Consider the following 17,947-nt stretch of genomic DNA (forward strand, 5'->3'; position numbering starts at 1 on the left):
GGGAAAAGTTGACAGCTATGATTAAGGCCCTCCAAGAGCACCTGCCTGATTTGTCACTCTTTTATACCATCATGTCAGATATTGATCTGTTAGAATCTTATTTCTGCCATGGACTCACCTTCGGTAACTGTCTCTGTAACGTGGAGGGAGCAATAATAAGGATCTACTTGACCAGTTTGTCGACCGAGTTAAAAGTACGCGAAGTGCTTTGAAGCAAGTGAAATGTTCCGGAGCCGCGAAGAGTTTCCACGCCGCTTTGGGGGAGTAGCTGCGCGGTCCAAGTTCAGCACATGCCGCATACTGAGAACGACTTGCAAATGAAAACTGCAGCCTTCCGGACAAGCGCACGTTGCGAACGTGATCCTAAGGCTGCCCTTGGATGGGAAAACCAGACCCGCGGAGTTGAAAGGACCGGGATCCTCCTGAGGGCAGGAGGATTTAGGATTTGCAGACGCGCCGCTTTCCCTCCAGTGACAAAGAAGACCGTGCGGGGCGCCTTCCCCTCTTGCAAGGATCGCGCCGAGAGGCTGCGAGGAGCCGCGCGGACGCCCCGGGCGCGCTCCTCGCTTTTTTGTTGCAGGATGCAGGTGCTCTCGGCCCGCGCGCAGCTCCGCGGAGGGAGGGAGGGAGGGCGCGGGGCGGGGCGGGCGCGGAGCGATCCGGCCCCCTCGGGGCTGTGGGGCGGCCCGTGGGCCAAGCTGCCCCCTAGAGGCGCCTTCCCGCCGCGCGCGCCCCGGCCCAGCCCCGCGCGCACCGATATAAGCGGCGCGGCCGGCGGCCCGAGAGCGCAGTGCCTGGCAAGCGGCGCCCCGAGAGGACGAGCGAGGCGCGCGGAGACGGCGAGGTAGGGAAGGGAAGGGAAGGGAGGGGAGGGGAGGGCGGCTTGCCCGGGCTCGTCCCGCCGCCAGGCTTCTTTGTTCGGCGCCGGCCATCGGCCCGGAATGTCTTTGTGCGCGGCGGCGGCGGCGGCGAGCGAGGTCGCTTCTCCGTCTGCGGAGCCGAGCGCGGCTCCGGCCCCCGAAGGGCGCGTGGCCAGGCAGGAGGGCAGAAGCGGAGCGCCGGGCCAGCCGAGCCGCGCTGCTTCCCGCGGCGCTCCTCTCCGGGGATCGGCGTCGCCCTCGTCGGATGGATGGCGTCCCGGGGCGGGCATCTTCCTTCGGGCAGCCTGATCTCCAAGCGAGTTGCAGCACTTGGGCTGCACGTCCATTTCCAAATGCATGATTTTGGGTGGGTCAGTGGGGCAGATCAGAAATAGGAATGAAGTGCCTGGAATTGCAGCCTGTAGCCCTATTGATAGGGACCCAGGTGGGACCATGCACACTGAAGAAAGTGAGGCTTACTTCTGAGTAAGCGTGCAGGGCATCAGCCTGCAGAGCTACAATGCTGACCACATGTCCTTGGGGACATCAAATGCACTGTGGTGTTTTGGAATGACATGGCACATGTCAAGGGACTCTCAGCAGATATGGGCTGCGGGCGACAGTCACTGCTTTCGATCCCCAGTGCTAGTCAGGCCAGTTAACAAAGGAGATTTACATCAATGCTTTGGCCACATCACAGGAATCTGTATGAGGACTGCACTCCTAAGCACACGCATTAGAGTAGTAAGTCTCATTTACCCTAAGCAAACATGCTTAGGATGGTAGGACTGAAACCAACAACTTCAAGTTACAAGAAAGGAGATTGCGACTAAACATCAGGACGAAATGGGCTCTCCTTCCTTGGAAGTATTTTAGCAGAGCTTGGAGGGCCATCTGTCATGGATGTTTTAGCTGAGATTCCTGCACTGCAAAGGGTTGGACTAGATGACCCCGGGGGTCCCTTCCAACTCTACAATTCTGTGAGTCAATGATTCTAGGATCACATTGCAGAAGTTTCACAAAGCCACACTTTGAAAAGCGAGAGAACTTGTCACCTGCTCCTTTGTATGCGTATCCCTGTTTCAATAGGAAGTTAAACACCCCTAGAGAAAGAAGAGCTGCTTTTGTGTTGTTGTTGTCATTTCTTGGGGTCAGGCAGTCTAGCGGAGCTCCTTAGCCGACAAGCATTCAAGGGATGGGCAATAAACAGCCACCCTGTAACTTTCAGCAGTAATGAGGAGTTGTAAAGTTACTCTGTTTAGTTGCTAAAAGCAGGATAATGAGGGTTAAAAGAAAAAAGTCAGAGTGCCTCATTAAAAGTTTTATGATCCTCTGAAAGTATTAGTGGGCATTCCCAAGAATATTTTATTCTGCAAAGTTTCAAGGCTATGGCAACTTTTTGTTTGTTTGTAAGTTTAGATGTTGCCGTTGAGTCTCAGACTTGCAGGGGAAAGTGGCAAAGAGTTGTGCAAAGAGGCCTGTGTTTCTCTTCCCTGGATTTTCCACCAGCAGAAGGTCTGATTCATTGCCAAAGGGTTCCAGGAACAAGTTTTCTTTAAAAAGAGAAAGGGACTCCTCCCTTGCCTTGCACATTTCAGATGTTTCTGTGTGTTTGCCACTGTTTTGTTAAATAAGCTACAAAGAGTGAAATGTTAAATGTTCTTTTTCTGTCAAATTTTGACTAAACAGAGCAGACGTTAGGTAGGAAGAGTCACGTGGTTTGATGGGGGAAGAAGCAAAATGTACCACAAAGACCTTTCCACAAGGAATCATTTTTCTTTGAACAAGCTGATATACTTCAGCAGACAGAAAGAAAGGAGCCGTGCTGTTATTTTAATTGACTTTATTAATAGGTAGCAGCATTGCCTATAAATGTCTTCCAATATCACATGCCATCTAATATTGTCTGCCTAGTTTTGAAGGTGTAAAATGGTATTAAGTTGGGTTCATGCCCTCTTGGTTTGCTTGATCTCAGTCACAGAATCAAAGTTGGGGAGCTGTTGGCAGGACAGCTTTGTGAGCTTGTGGAAGAAGAGCTAAAGGAAATGACAACTTCAGAATATTTAGCTAAGACGTTCTGTGGGTGGTTGAGAAGATACAGAGCAACTTTCATGTCTGTTTTTCAGATACACTGCATATGTTTGCACCCAGCCTTAACAACACAAATAAGACTATCTGATGTAGAATAGGCTGCAATTTTTTTCTACAGCTCCTTTATCATGTCTGTTTGAGGTGATTCTTTAGGGCATTGGACTACTGTTTTTCAGGCATGCTTAATAAAAGTGAGTGATGTGTTTGACCTCACACTGAGCTGCTTTTAATTCTCTTAATCCAATTGTTCAGATCCTGTTCTTACAATGGATGGACTGGACTTGGTGGTTCTGGCTTGGGATGGCAGTCAGGTGGATTCTTACAAATACTTCCAGAGTTTTGCTTTTAACAGTTGTAGACAAAGAACATCAAGTCGCTCTGAAAATATTATTGAATATTTTAAAAACCCTTCAACAGTGGATAAAGATTTCAGATTTTTAGACCAACAGAAGGTATGCCAATAAAATAAGAAATTTTGTCTTTGTTTTAATATTAACCATAATAAATGTTGTGTGGAATCAGGTGTGTGTGTGTGTGTGTGTGTGTGTGTGTGTGTGAGAGAGAGAGAGAGAGAGAGAGAGAGAGAGAGAGAGAGAGAGAGAGAAATGTGTAATAGGAACATTATAGGCTCAGTATTCTACTCCTTATGCAGAATGAAATGATAGGCTGACATGGCAGAATTCTGGACTGTGTCATTTCGGATGGCAAGTGTAGTTCTGTATTTTTTAAAGCTCCCTCTCTTAAAAAAAACCACTTCGTTTAGAAAAGTAGTGCCATTGGGATAAAGACTTGCCCAGCCCCAGCCCTTGATGTATAAGGTAGGACTTTTTTTACATGGGAAACATTCAAAATAAGAACCCATCCTGCAGTCTGAATTTTACCACCTGATTATCCATAATGTGCAGAATGATTTGAAGTTTGCAGAATTGGGTTCTGCATATTAATTCCAAAATGCCAAAGGCCATGTTAAAAGTAAATTTGCAGCTATGCAGTAACAAAGGAGTGTGCTTTAACTCCATCATGCTTTGCTTCTTGAAGGCAAAGGGCACAAGGGGAGCTATTTGGCTGTGTGATTTGGTTACGGCAGCAAACATCCTCTCACAGAATCAAATTCTTTCTGGGGCAAAGGAAAAGGAAAAGGCGCACTGGGAAAGCAAGTGCCTGGGAGGACTTGGGTTTTTATGCATGAAGAGGATGAATGACTAACAGGGAAGACTGTATAGATCTTTGTTTTCCTGCTATGATTCCAGATGTGGACTTTTTCAGAAACCTGATTTCTCAGTCATCCAACCCACCTGCAGTTCCTTTAAGTGCAGCCTTACAACAGTTACCCAGCCTGCCATTCTCGCTGCCCTTCTAAAATGAGTGTAAGGGGCAGAATAGCTCTGGTCTCCCTGGCCAGAGGACTGAGACCCCCCCCCCCCCAGCTCTGCTTACTGGAACAAGCCCAGACAATAGCCTTTGGATACTGCAATTGTCTTTGGATATGGCTGTCCCTGATCTTCAATATCAACAGCTAATCCCCGTGGCGATTTGAGCATATCACTTTTCTGGCTGCGGCTGAGCATTGTTGGCATGCAAGCATCTAAATAGCATCATGGGGTCTTGCCACACAAACATGGAGGTGGCTGCAGAATAAAAGTAGACCGGGCAGCACAGTTTCTTGAGCCTGTCCTGGGAGACTTCTGACTGGCATGCAGTAGGACCTCAGAGCCATTCATTAACAAAGAGTCAAGATTGCTTTGTTTTACGTTTCAGCTGGCACACTGGGCTAGACTCCCTTGCTATTCTGGGGTGAGCACTGGCAGGGGGCCACAAAGCCTACAATCAGCTTAAATCCTTTTCTTTCATGGGCTGTTATTCTATCCCATTGCAGCGAGGAGGGGCAGGGAATAGTAACTCACCCAATTGTTGATTTCACCGTGTTGATCTAGCACTACCCTTGATCAATCTGAGCTCCTTTTTGAAAACATTTGCTTAAAATTCACACTGAAATTCTCATTGCATTAGTTGGAATGTGATGCTTTTAGTGGAACAGTTAAAGTGTAATGAGCTGTTGATTCCACAACATTAAACCAAGTTACTTTTAATGTGCTTGACTCAGTCAGGAGATTCCTTTTTCAGTTTCTATTTCCATTGTGGTGATAAGCCAGTACTGTCAGCTGCAGTAAGCTGATTAAGGCAAGTCAAAGCAAACATGCCAGAATCCTGCATATAAGCAAGTAAAACTACATTTTATTTTCTAGTTTAAGCATGATTAAAACTTCTTTTCCACTCACCCCTTCTTTTCCACTCACTCCTTACAGATTGTAGAGTATTAGTAGTAACTTAATTCTTTAAAGCAAATAAATTATTTTACTAGCTAGTTAGTATTAGGAAGGCGACGCAGGTGGCGCTGTGGGTTAAAGCCTCAGCGCCTAGGACTTGCCGATCGAAAGGTCGGCGGTTCGAATCCCTGCGGCGGGGTGCGCTCCCGCTGCTCGGTCCCAGCGCCTGCCAACCTAGCAGTTCGAAAGCACCTCCGGGTGCAAGTAGATAAATAGGGACCGCTTACCAGCGGGAAGGTAAACGGCGTTTCCGTGTGCGGCTCTGGCTCGCCAGATGCAGCTTTGTCACGCTGGCCACGTGACCCGGAAGTGTCTCCGGACAGCGCTGGCCCCTGGCCTCTTAAGTGAGATGGGCGCACAACCCCAGAGTCTGTCAAGACTGGCCCGTACGGGCAGGGGTACCTTTACCTTTACCTAGTATTAGGAAAGTAATGGGCAAGATACATCTTGACAATTTAAAATAGATATGATGAACCCCTTTGATGAATAGGCTAAATAAATGTGTTGATTTCCTTCATTTACACAAGTTGAATACTGCACTCCAATTGTGCAAGTTGCTTGCATTGTTTTTGCACTGAATGTCAGAGAAGAGATAGGAAGGGTAGTAACTGAAAGCCCTCCCAAGGTATAGAAGTCCCAGGGCTACAGTCTAAAAGTCATGTGAAGCTAAGCAGGTTTGGACCCGTTCAGTACCTGGATGGGAGGCCACCTGGGTAACATATGGATTCCCTTCTTTAGCTTCCTGGTGAAAGGGTAGGATACTAATAAACTTTCTCTCTTAAAAACTTAACAATGAGGATTAGAAACTTATTTTATTTTGGGGGGAGGGGGAGGAATTGGTTATAGCTCTAAAGCAGGGTTTCCCAAACTTGGGTCTCCAGCTGTTTTCGGACTACAGTTCCCATGATCCCTGACCAATGGTCCTGCTAGCTAGGGATGATGGGAGTTGTAGTCCAAAAGCAGCTAGAGACCCAAGTTTGGGAAACTCTGCTCTAATGAGTCCCAGCTTCTCTGAGTCGTGTGGTTGTAAATGACATGGTTTTTTTTCTTGCTAATAAGATTTTCTTGTTGGTATAACTTAAATTTTTTTTAGTATCAAAACGAGTTGAATGCATAGAAATATCGCATCTCTGCCCCATGGACATGCCATTAGATGTCCAAATCAGCGGCAGCAGAAGCAGTTAGCAGGGATGAACAGGGATGTAGAGAACTAAGTGACATTGGTGGTGCAAGCAGGTAACGTGGGTAGTTTCATGACAAAATTCGCACTCTTTTTATTCCCTTGGGAAACATGTATTTTAAACAATATTGTTTGTGTGAGGCCTCCTCTGTCTGTTTTCATGAAATATGAGGAAGATGGCCCTGATTCCCTGATAGCCACCTGTTTGTTTACTGATACAGTGGTACCTCTGGTTATGAACTTAATTCGTTCCAGAAGTCCATTCTTAAGTTGAAACCGTTCTTATCCTGAGGCGCGCTTTTGCTAATGGCGGCTCCTGCTGCGCGACTTCTGCTCGCATCCCAGGGCAAAGTTCGCAACCAGGAGCAACTACTTCCGGGTTAGCGGTGTTCATAACCTGAAGCATGCGTAACCAGAAGCACTCGTAAACAGAGGTACCACTGTATCTAGAACTGGGCCAAAATGACCCAGAAATTCCTAGGCAAATGTTTTTTTTTACAGAGACATTTCATTTTCTCACCAACCTGCTTTTCCTCTGAATATTCTCCATTTATTTGTGTGCCACCCCCTTCCTGCTTGATCTGGGACATTGTGGAGGATGCAAAATGGAGGCCATGTTGCCCCCATGGTTGCTGGTGCTGTTGCCAGTTGCAAGAGCAGCAGTACCCAAAACAACACCACCCCCAGTTGGGAGGGAAGAAAATAAAAGAAGTCGTTTTACTGCCACTGCTAATGGTGAGTCTCACACTCAAGCAACTGTTTAAGAATTTATGTTTCCCGGGATAAATGTCATGAAATGCACTTCTCCTATATCCCAAAGTTTCTGCCCACAAATAAAGTGGAAAATGTCTGAGAAGCCTTTTGCACACTTGTCAGAGATGTACCTAAGCTCCCTTGCACTGCTGGCAAGGAGGTGTATTTATGCCCCCCCCCATCCCTTGTGCCCTTGGCAAGGAGATGTACTGGCACCTCTGAAGCCAGGAGAGACCATGGACAAGAAACTCTAAAGTGTTGCTTTTCATTGCCTTTCTCTTGGGAGGGAGCCCTGGAGGGCTGCTGAGATGGCCCATACCAGTGACCGGATTCCTCCACCGAGCCGCCCATAAGTGCCTGTGTGCCTATCAAAGCCACCCAGAGCAGTGGGGGGGCAGCCAGGGAGTAGGCAGCCCCTCCAAGCCAGAGGGAAGAGGCTTGATTTTTGTGTCCCCTTTCCTGCTGGGCCTGTGCCTTTGGTGGTGGCCAAGCTGGCCAACCCCCAGATCTGCGTCTGCACATGGTGATATGTCTATTGATTGCTTTTAAAACTAAAGAAACCTGCAAATCTTGCAGAGGTTGTACCAGAATTTCTGATATATATATATTTTCAGTAGAGGGCAGTATATTCTGAGTAGTTGTACTAAAACCAATCTTGCTTTGCCAAGACAAACAGTGTTCCTTTCTCTGAAAAAGCATACAGTTTTAACATTTGCAGGCACACACGCAAACACACATACGCTATGTATTAATATCTTGTTAAACACCATTTGACAACAATAAGAGTGGGATTAAAATATATTGCAGGGGTTGGCAACATGAATAAACAAGGGATTACCTCAAATCAAAGAGAAGTGGGTGAGTCTTTGTTGTGAAGTTGGATGAGCTCTGTGGCATCTGTCCAGGGTCCTGAGCCTCGATGATGTGTGGATGTTTGTCTGTCTTGTGAAAAATCTCAGTAAAGAAAGATAAATCAGATTGTGTTAGGGTCAAACTAGGTGTGACATGGTAGATCTATGAGCTTTATGCTCAGATAAACAGGTTTCAGTGGAGGTAGGCTAAAGAAGCACAATGGGAGAAGGTATAGAACCCGTGGCTAAATTTGCCTTTTCACCTAACTGAGTACACTTTCCGTACTGGATCTGAGCAGTGGAGAAGGTGACGTTTGGAGGACAGACCTTGTATGTGAGGAGGGCTACCCTCCTCTCCACACATGCAACCCCTTTGCTGCTAAAATATAGCTTCTTCCCGGTGTTGGGAGCTCTGGGTTTAAACAACAGATTTTCTACCATCGTGTTTCTAGTTTGGTCCTCAGGAAGGACATTGGAGAACCCAACTTCTCTTTATTTTTACTTTTTGTATTAAAACTTGCCTTATCAGGTCAGCTTACAGTGAAAGATTTAAAACACCATGCAATAATGACTACATAAAGATAAAACAAAAAGAGCAAATCTGTGCGGAGTTGGTCCCTTTCTGATCCTGTTCTTTCTCTTATCCAATAACACAGCAGCTTGTGGAGGAGCAGAGAAGAGAAAGAGAAAGAACTTGGCAATTTTGGAATGGACAATTGTGGGGCATAGATTTGTTGGTGTTTTGGAAATAAACAGCTGCTGCACCTTATACACCCTAGAATTAGTGAAGCAGTTGGGCTGGGCATTTAAATTGCATCTTAAAATTCAACGTCTGTATAAACACTATTAATCCATAGATTTGTCCAACCAGCAGATTAATAAAACAACTTCAGTTCAGTAGCCTCACACCCCAGGATTTTTCGAAAGATGAAAGGGAATTGACTGGATTGGCCTTTTTAGAAGGGGAGAAAGCCACCATGAAGAATATCCGGTCCTTTTCACTAGATCACCAGGGCATTCTGAGTGGGGTGTTCCTTGCCAATTGGGGGGAGATAGAAGAGAAGGTGTTCATTCAGACACCTTGATCCTGACAATTCAGAGAAGCCTTTCTGAACCTTGGGTTCCCCAATACTGTTGGACTACAACTCCCATCACCCCTGACCAATGGTCTTGCCAGATAGGGATTATGGGAGTTGTTGTCCAACAACATCTGGGGTCCCAAGGTTGAGAAAGGCTGAATTAGAACCTGAAAGGTTTTAAAAAGCAAAGCAGACCATATTGCTTCTAAGTGTGCCTGCAACCTGACCGGTAGCCAGTGTAGTATTTTAAGGGCAGATGTAACATGCGTCCACCATTGTGACGTGGGTAACTTGGGTGATGCTGCCATATTCTGGACCAGGTGCAGTTTTCAAACTCTCTTCACAAGCCATACCACGTAGAGGGCACTCCAAAACTCCAATCTTGAGATCGACAAGGCATAGCTCCTATTAGCCGCTTCCTTCTTAGGTGGATGGAAGGCAGCCGTGGTTCTACCCCTAGGAGGAGAGGGTTGAGTTTCCAGCTCCATGCCTTACCTTGACAATATGAGGGGTGTTTCTCATTATAACTAACTGAATTGTGGCAGGGAGTAAAAGAAAGCAGCTGGTCATGGTTTTGTACCTCCTACATAACCACATCTGAGCTGCCCACAATTTTTCACTGCCCTCCTCTGTTCAGAAGACTTCTCTTTTGCTTCAGTTGTCCACAGTATGCATTCCCAAAGCAGTCTCCTGATGGCTGCAGATTCAGTCCTTCCTGATGCTATACGAGGAGGAGGCTTTATCCAGTGTTGCTGATTTCATTTGGTCTTTGGTCGGTCGGCAGAAGCACGCCTTGGCCATCTTGCCAGACTTTCCATTACCAGGCTGATGTTTAATGGGGAAGAGGGAGCTCCGAGATGTTCATAAAAGGAGGCTGCCAGATAAGTACTTTCTTGGCTTCCACATGTAACTGCTTGCTAAATCAAATTAACACTGCCCCACAGGCCAGAGTAAGCAGAGAAGGGAGCAGGTTACTAGTTCAATAGGCAAGTTCGGTAAAAGTTGGGCCTGGCAACCATCCAAACAGGGGTAGCGGGTGTAGACAACTTTGCATGCAATAAGTACAGTCGTACCTTGGAAGTCGAATGGAATCCATTCCAAAAGTCCGTTCAACTTCCAAAATGTTTGAAACCAAATCGTGACTTCTGATTGGCTGTAGGAAGCTCCTGCAGTCAATGAAAAGCCATGGAAGCCCTGTGGGACATTCGGGTTCCAAAAGAACATCTGCAATCCGGAACAATCACTTCTGGGTTTGCGGCATTAGGGAGCCAAAACGCCCGAGTTCCAGGGCCTTCGACAACCAAGGCACGACTGTATTGGAAGTGCATAATCTAACTCTTAAAGGTGTGGTTGGGTTGTGTATGTTTTCAAAGGGAAGAAACAAATGCGGTCATTTTCAACCAGTGTTTTGACTTCCATACCTCCATGTCTGGGGTGGCGGACCTTTTACAGCCTAAGGGCCATGTTCCTTCATGGGCAGCCTTCTGGGGGCCACAGTAGTGAGCAGAGTGACAGGTATTATTCTTACCTTGTACAAGAAATGTTAGTGGTTTCTATAAACACCCCCAGCATGCACACACCATCTCACATCGCCCCCACCGTTCCAGGCAACCCAGAGTCCAAGAGCCCATTTCCAGTTGCGCAGAAGCGAGCTACAGAGCAGGGCTTCTGAAGAGGGCATGGCCATGGGGTGTGTGGCCTGGTAACAGCCCCAGGGACCATACTGAGAGGCCTGGAAGGCCATGTTCAGGCCCAGGCCTAAGATTCCCCACCCAAGCTCTGAAGTGCCCAGCAACATTACTAAAAGGTTTCCGCCTTCTGATGCGTAAGTGGCAGGCATTCTTTTGAAAAGCTCTAAGGAGCACAAATCACAGCATCTCTCTCTGTGTGTAGGCACATTCCAGATCCTAGAATACCATGCACTCCTCAGCGACTCAAGCATCCCATATGACATTAAACTATCCTGAGTTTGGAGAGCAGTTTGTTCGATGAAACTGCTGCCAGTGTGGAAAGTTGCTGGGTGGAGAGGGGGCGTGGCATGTCCACCTACCTGAGGAACTGAAATACACCTGGCTGGAGATAGTTTTACCACCCCCACTCAAACTAGGCTCAAAATTGTGATTGTGCCACAAGGCCAGAAAGGCACATCTTTGCCTCTGTGTCTGGGCACACATGCCTGGAATGCAGTGAGATCTGCTGTGAAGAAATGGTCGCCTTCTGTCTTTGAGCTTGGGGGGTCATGAGGCGCTTGCTCTCATGTTGGCACAGCGCCACCCAGAGGGCACCACTGCACTAGCGCTCCTTGGAGCCATTCAGCATCTCTCTTTAGGTTTTGCTAGGTCTGTTGCCACCACCGTCTGATAGCAGCACAGAGACTGGCCACAAAAGGAGATCTGAGATGAATGAAGGAGAAGGGCTGGATTCTGGTTTCAGTGCCATGAGTTTAAATTTTCAGAACTCTTCTGAGCCAATGATTACAAGGGGATAAGACAACCTGCTGGAGTTGCTCAAAGATAAAACCATTGTTAAATCAGAAAAGAGAAGTTTCTGAAGGCTTTTAGCCATTTCTCATCCTGACTGATTCTCGTAATAACTGCTGCTTCAGATCTCTCAGTTCCAATATATTTATAGCAATGAGATTCAGTTAGTTTTATTCTAAATGCTTAGAAAGCTGAAAGAAATGCCAAGCATTCTGGAGAAGTCTCAATTGTAAGTCTTTTTCTTTCTTTACATATTTAGCTCTCAGTGGTACTTCCTAGTATAACACTATTCCTCACTTTCTCCTATACTTCCAGCCTTCACAGTAAACCTTTCCACTTCTGACTACATAAAATCCCACCACTGCCCCTCTGTTCTGTGAAAAAGCTTCACCTATTGAATTTCTGCCTAATCCATAACGTTTATGCACATTTTTCTAGAAAAATGAGCAAGCCACACCACTGCATCATGACAATCTATGTACAATATACCCATATTTAGAAGACTATGTGCAGTATTAAAACCTATATTTCAGCAAGTGGAGTCTAGCTAAAAACAGTGTGTTATGGGGGAAAGTCTGCCTTTCTCAAGAAGTCAGACTTAAGACTTGCAGTGCAAGTGGTGTATCACTTGCCATACAGGGCAGGAGGGGTTGAGAACCTGCCCCCCGGCTTTTTCTCAACCCCCCCCCCAATTGTAGAGGAAGATTTATATAAGCTCCATACTGGCATCAAGGAGGAGTGGGAAGCCTGAGGTCTCTGAGACAAATAAAGGCTGCACCTGCCTGGATGTGGAATAGAATAGAATAGAATAGAATAGAATAGAATAGAATAGAATAGAATAGAATAGAATAGAATAGAATTTATTATTTATACCCTGCCCATCTGGCCGGGTTTCCCCAGCCACTCTGGGTGGCTTCCAACAAAGTATTAAAATACAGTGGTCTGTTAAACATTAAAAGCTTCCCTAAAGAGGGCTGCCTTCAGATGTCTTCTGAAAGTCTGATAGTTATTATTCTCTTTGACATCTGGTGGGAGGGCATTCCACAGGGCGGGTTCCACTAGCGAGAAGGCACTCTGCCTGGTTCCCTGTAACTTGGCTTATCACAGTGAGGGAACCGCCAGAAGGCCCTCGGAGCTGGACCTCAGTGTCCGGGTAGAACGATGGGGGTGGAGACGCTCCTTCAGATATACTGGGCCGAGGCCGTTTAGGGCTTTAAAGGTCAACACCAACACTTTGAATTGTGCTTGGAAACACACTGGGAGCCAATGTAGACTGGTGTTATGTGATCCCAGTCACCAGTCTAGCTGCCGCATTCTGGATTAGTTGTGGTCACCTTCAAAGGTAGCCCCACATAGAGCGCATTGCTGTAGTCCAAGCGGGAGATAACTAGAGCATGCACCACTCTGGCGAGACAGTCAGCGGGCACGTAGGGTCTCAGCCTGCGTACCAGGTGGAGTTGGTAGACAGCTGCCCTGGATACAGAATTGACCTGCGCCTCCATGGACAGCTGTGAGTCCACTAGCTGCATCATGGAGGAATGGTGGGATATAAATGTCAGAAAAGCAATCAAAGTAAAAAAAAAGTTTTATCATTGATAAATGATATGGAAAGGAAGACCAACTATATAAAAACCAATCTGGTCTTCATCAAAACACTATTGCACAGGGACATCCAGTGAAATTAACTGCCTGCAGATTTGGGAGAAGCAAGTGTGAGTACTTTTTCACAAAGTGTGCAATTGGTCTATGAATATAGTTGCTGCAGAATGTTCTAATAATCACCAGCACAAATAGTTTTTGAAAGTGCTACATAAATTTGAATAATTTTATCAGTAGTTTATCAATCGTTTTTCAGTAGTTTTTGACTATAATCTGTGGGGAAAGAAACTCCAGGCATTTCCCTTCTGACTAGTGTATTTTACCTTGGGCAAGTAGTGAGAACAGTCACATAACTGGGTTCTCTAAATTTGTACTTGTATCCAGATAAGGCGTTCCTTCTTATCATTCGCTCTCACAAATTCTTTGTGTGGAAAGGAACATCCTAATACTGTAAAAAAGCATTTTGCCAAACCATTCAGTCTGTGCCAAGAGAACCCAAGATAAATACATTAAATAATTGCTGCCACCATCACCTCACACAACTCACGCAGAAGAACTTTCCAGTGAAAGTGTCATGGATCAGATCTGTCTGTCATCAGTCTTGCCACCCTTAATGGCATTCCAAACCGCTACTTGACTTAATGTAAAGACTGCTGTCTTTCTCCAAGGTTTGGGGATTTACTGGGCAAACATTGCACTACAGTTCTCAATTTTATGCAGCCTCATCAAAAATCCCACTAAAATTGTAAACACCTTGAACACTATAAACTGATGGCCCCATCCAGCAAGATTTGATTTTAGTGCTTTCTAAAGCAAGGGATGGGACGCAGGTGGCGCTGTGGGTTAAACCACAGAGCCTAGGACTTGCCGATCAGAAGGTTGGCGGTTTGAACCCCCGCAAAGGGGTGAGCTCCCATTGCTCGGTTCCCTTCTCCTGCCAACCTAGCAGTTCGAAAACACATCAAAGTGCAAGTAGATAAATAGGTACCTCTCCGACGGGAAGGTAAATGGCGTTTCCGTGTGCTGCTCTGGTTCACCAGAAGCAGCTTAGTCATGTTGGCGTCATGACCTGGAAGCTGTACACCGGCTCCCTCGGCCAGTACAGCGAGATGAGCGCCGAAACCCCAGAGTCGGCCATGGCTGGACCTAATGGTCAGGGGTCCCTTTACCTTTAAAGCAAGGGATGACAGTGTTTGCCAGCATTTTTCAAACACTTTGATGGGTTTATTCTAGTGGGAAGCCTGAGTATTGCAGGCTAACCTCTTAGCCTAGAATTGTAGTATTGAAACTACTAGGGTAAGCAGATAGGATACATTGATTATATTGAGAGCTGTATGATTTAAGTTATAGATAACAGACACCCAGCAGTTATTTAACCCTGATATCTTACAGCCAGAGACTGCAGTGCAGCAGAACTATCACTTAAAGAAAAAGTGTACAAAATGCCCATGTTTCCTTTCTACTGTTTTCTGAATATTTTTATGGCAATGGTGGTAGTTTGTTTAAAATCTGAAGGGTGTCGTGTAAGATGCCACTTAACCAAAACATTCAGTGCACAAATTGTCTCTGGACTGGTGGTCAGGTTATTTGGGATGAAGGCATTTGTTTAAAAATGGCTGTTTTTGTTAACCAAGATGCTTATCCTTTCTCTTCTTGCTGCTTTGTTTTGCCTTAGGCTGCCTCCATCCCAGATCGACCAGCTATGAATACCATTGATTTGCCAAGCCTATTTGAACATGTGGAAGGGGAGAATTTCACTGAAACCAACTTGACTTGTGGCAGTGGAGACTGCATCACTGTGGACTCCTTATCGTGCCCAGCTATGCTCAACAGAAATGCCCTGCTTTACACCCTCTCCATCTTTTATATATTTATATTTATGATAGGCTTAGTGGCCAATTTTGTGGTTGTCTGGATGAACTTCCAAGCCAAAACAACTGGCTACGAAACTCATCTCTATATCTTCAATCTAGCCATTGCCGACTTGTGTGTGATCATCACTCTTCCAGTCTGGGTGGTCTCCCTTGTTCAGCACAGCCAGTGGCACATGGGACAGATCACATGCAAGATCACTCACCTCGTGTTTTCCATCAATCTGTATGGGAGCATCTTCTTCCTGGCATGCATGAGCGTGGATCGATATCTCTCCGTGGCCTGCTTCACAACCTCCGGCAGTGTTAAAAAGAAGAGGATCCGCCGTTGCATCTGCATCTTTGTCTGGCTTTTTGCTTTCTTTGTGTCTATCCCCGATACCCACTACCTGAAGACCGTTTCCTCCAACAATGAGACCTATTGCCGCCCTGTCTACCCGGAGGAGAATGCTAAGGAGTGGCTGGCTAGCATGGAACTGAGCTCTGTCATTCTAGGTTTTGTCATTCCTTTCCCCATCATTGCCATTTTCTATTGTCTCCTGGCAAGAGCCATATCTGCCTCTAGTGACCAAGAGAGGAAGAGCAATGGGAAAATAATTTTTTCCTATGTCATTGTGTTTCTGGTCTGCTGGCTGCCGTACCACGTCGTGGTCTTGCTTGACTTGTTGCTGACCTTCCATTTCCTTCCCTTCAGCTGCCACATGGAGAGCTTCCTCTTTGCGGCTCTTCATGTCACTCAGTGCTTGTCTCTGGTTCACTGCTGCGTCAACCCCATACTCTACAGCTTCATCAACCGAAACTACAAGTATGAGCTCATGAAGGCGTTCATCTTTAAGTACTCGGCCAAAACAGGCCTCACCAAACTAATCGATACTTCCAGGGTATCAGAAATGGAGTACTCTGCTCTGGAACAAAATGCTAAATGATCACAGCTTCATAAGAGACTTTTTCTGTGCTCTGTCTTTAGCTGGACAATAAATTTGACCTAATATAATACAAATACAAACATGACTGTGCTTTTTTCGGAACAAATCATGTACCACCAAAATACTGCATTTTAAATGTTTTCTTGTGTTATTTCTGCCATTAGCTAGTCCACACTGTTCAGTTATGCTATTGGGAGTGGGAGGGAAATATACAGTAAACAAAGCCATCTTGTGGTAAAGATGTTCCTTATTTTATTATATACCACTTGGGGAGCAGATAGTCCCTTCCCTAGCTACCTTGACTTCACTGTATACATTTTTACAGTGTGTATTTAAAGAAAGCAGACCTCTATTTTCTTGCTTTTGCAATTATACTGGAAAATCAAATATATTTAATCATGCGTTTGAAGCTTCTTGTCATCCAATATAGAATGCTGTCCTTTTAATGTTAGAATTCCATTCAGTTCACTGTTGTAAGAGTAGTAGTTATAACAATTGTTAAATGAAAAATATATGTTCTTCTCTTCTAAGATGGCCTTGGCAATTTTTTGTGTGGCAATATAGTTGTAATCTAGATTTTTTTAAAAAATATAATGCTCATTATACCATGTGATTATTGTGTAAAGATGTGTTTCAAAACCCTCACACACTTATTTCATTCAGTGTCCCATCTCCTTATTTGTAAATTATTTTTTGAAAAAAATAAATATATTTGAAAACGAAGTAGGAGTAGCATTTCATTCATTTATTTTACATTTACTTTATGATTTTTACATTTCTTTCTGCAAAGGAAGAATAATCAGATACTCTTTTTAGAGGGGGACAGTGGCGTCTACCTCCCAATAGCATCTGCACCATGGTAGCAGTAGACAAGGCAGGTTCTCTTCTGAGGGATTGTGAGATTTCCCGTGAGATTCCCAGAGGTATCTTTTGGAAATAAAAGGACCTTATCTATCTCTGACAGCCTCCCCCTCCGTGGCTTGCACTATGGTCAGTGCAGGAAACCAAGGGAAAGATTCCTTCCTTCCTTCCTTCCTTCCTTCCTTCCTTCCTTCCTTCTTTCCTTCTTTCCTTCTTTCCTTCCTGCTGGACCTGCCTCAAGACTCTTTAAAGTGTTGATCTGTAACTAACAAATATAGGTAGGTAGCCGTGTTGGTCTGCCATAGTCAAAACAAAATTAAAAAATGCCTTCCAGTAGCACCTCAGAGACCAACTAAGTCATACCATACCAATACTCGTATCAATAACAAACTTAGTTGGTCTTTAAGGTGCTACTGGAAGAATTTTTTTTATTTTGTTTCGACTAATGAATATGTTAGTCCTTAAGGTGCCACAATTTTTTTTTCTGTTTTTTGCTGCAACAGATTAACATGGCTGCCTCTCTGTCATTTTTAAACTCCAAATTACTTGTCCTTTTTACTTTTTACTTGCTGTTTTTACATCCGCATGTTGATGCTCCAAACATTATATTTTGAATGCTAATGCTTCATTTTGTAGTTAGACATGCTGTGGCATTCACTAAGCCACAGCGTTTATACATTGCAGAAGGTCAGAGGTTTCTCTTCACTGAATGGTGCAATCAAACCGTACCATAAGGACAGCAACCACAACCCCTACAGCAACCACATGAAGTAAATATCACAAATCAAGTAACCAAGAGGTTGACTTTCTCACTTGGTTGGGAGTCTTCCAGTCTTTCTTCCTCTCACACTTCTGGCCACTTCCAGTCTACTAGGCTCAGTCGGGAACCATTCCATTGGAGAAGACCAGTGTACTGCTCCTCATCACTCCTTTGTGGCTGTAATCATGCTGGTCTGATTTAATGAGATCTGCTTCACAGAGGTATGGTCTGATATAGAACTCATATCAAGGACATCATGGATGGACCATGCTGTTTCTTAAGGAAGTTAGCCTTCAGACATTGGAGGCT

General features: G+C 45.3%; 1 protein-coding gene across 2 annotated transcripts; it reads left to right on the forward strand.

Moving 5' to 3' along the window:
* Nucleotides 1-696: 696 nt before the first annotated feature.
* On the forward strand, nt 697-16,740 carry ACKR3 (atypical chemokine receptor 3). Of its 2 annotated transcripts, none has more exons than XM_083754551.1 (2): nt 697-844; nt 14,896-16,740. In XM_083754551.1, the coding sequence occupies exon 2, from the start codon at nt 14,923-14,925 to the stop codon at nt 16,015-16,017; it is 1,095 nt and encodes a 364-aa protein (XP_083610677.1). In that variant the 5' UTR covers nt 697-844; nt 14,896-14,922; the 3' UTR covers nt 16,018-16,740. The 2 variants fall into 2 exon arrangements, with proteins under 2 accessions (XP_083610677.1, XP_083610678.1); XM_083754552.1 differs by lacking the exon at nt 697-844 and adding an exon at nt 13,716-13,863.
* Nucleotides 16,741-17,947: the final 1,207 nt, after the last annotated feature.

The sequence above is a fragment of the Podarcis gaigeae genome (genome assembly GCF_964106915.1).
Source record: "Podarcis gaigeae genome assembly, chromosome: 1".
Taxonomy (NCBI): Eukaryota; Metazoa; Chordata; class Lepidosauria; order Squamata; family Lacertidae; genus Podarcis; species Podarcis gaigeae.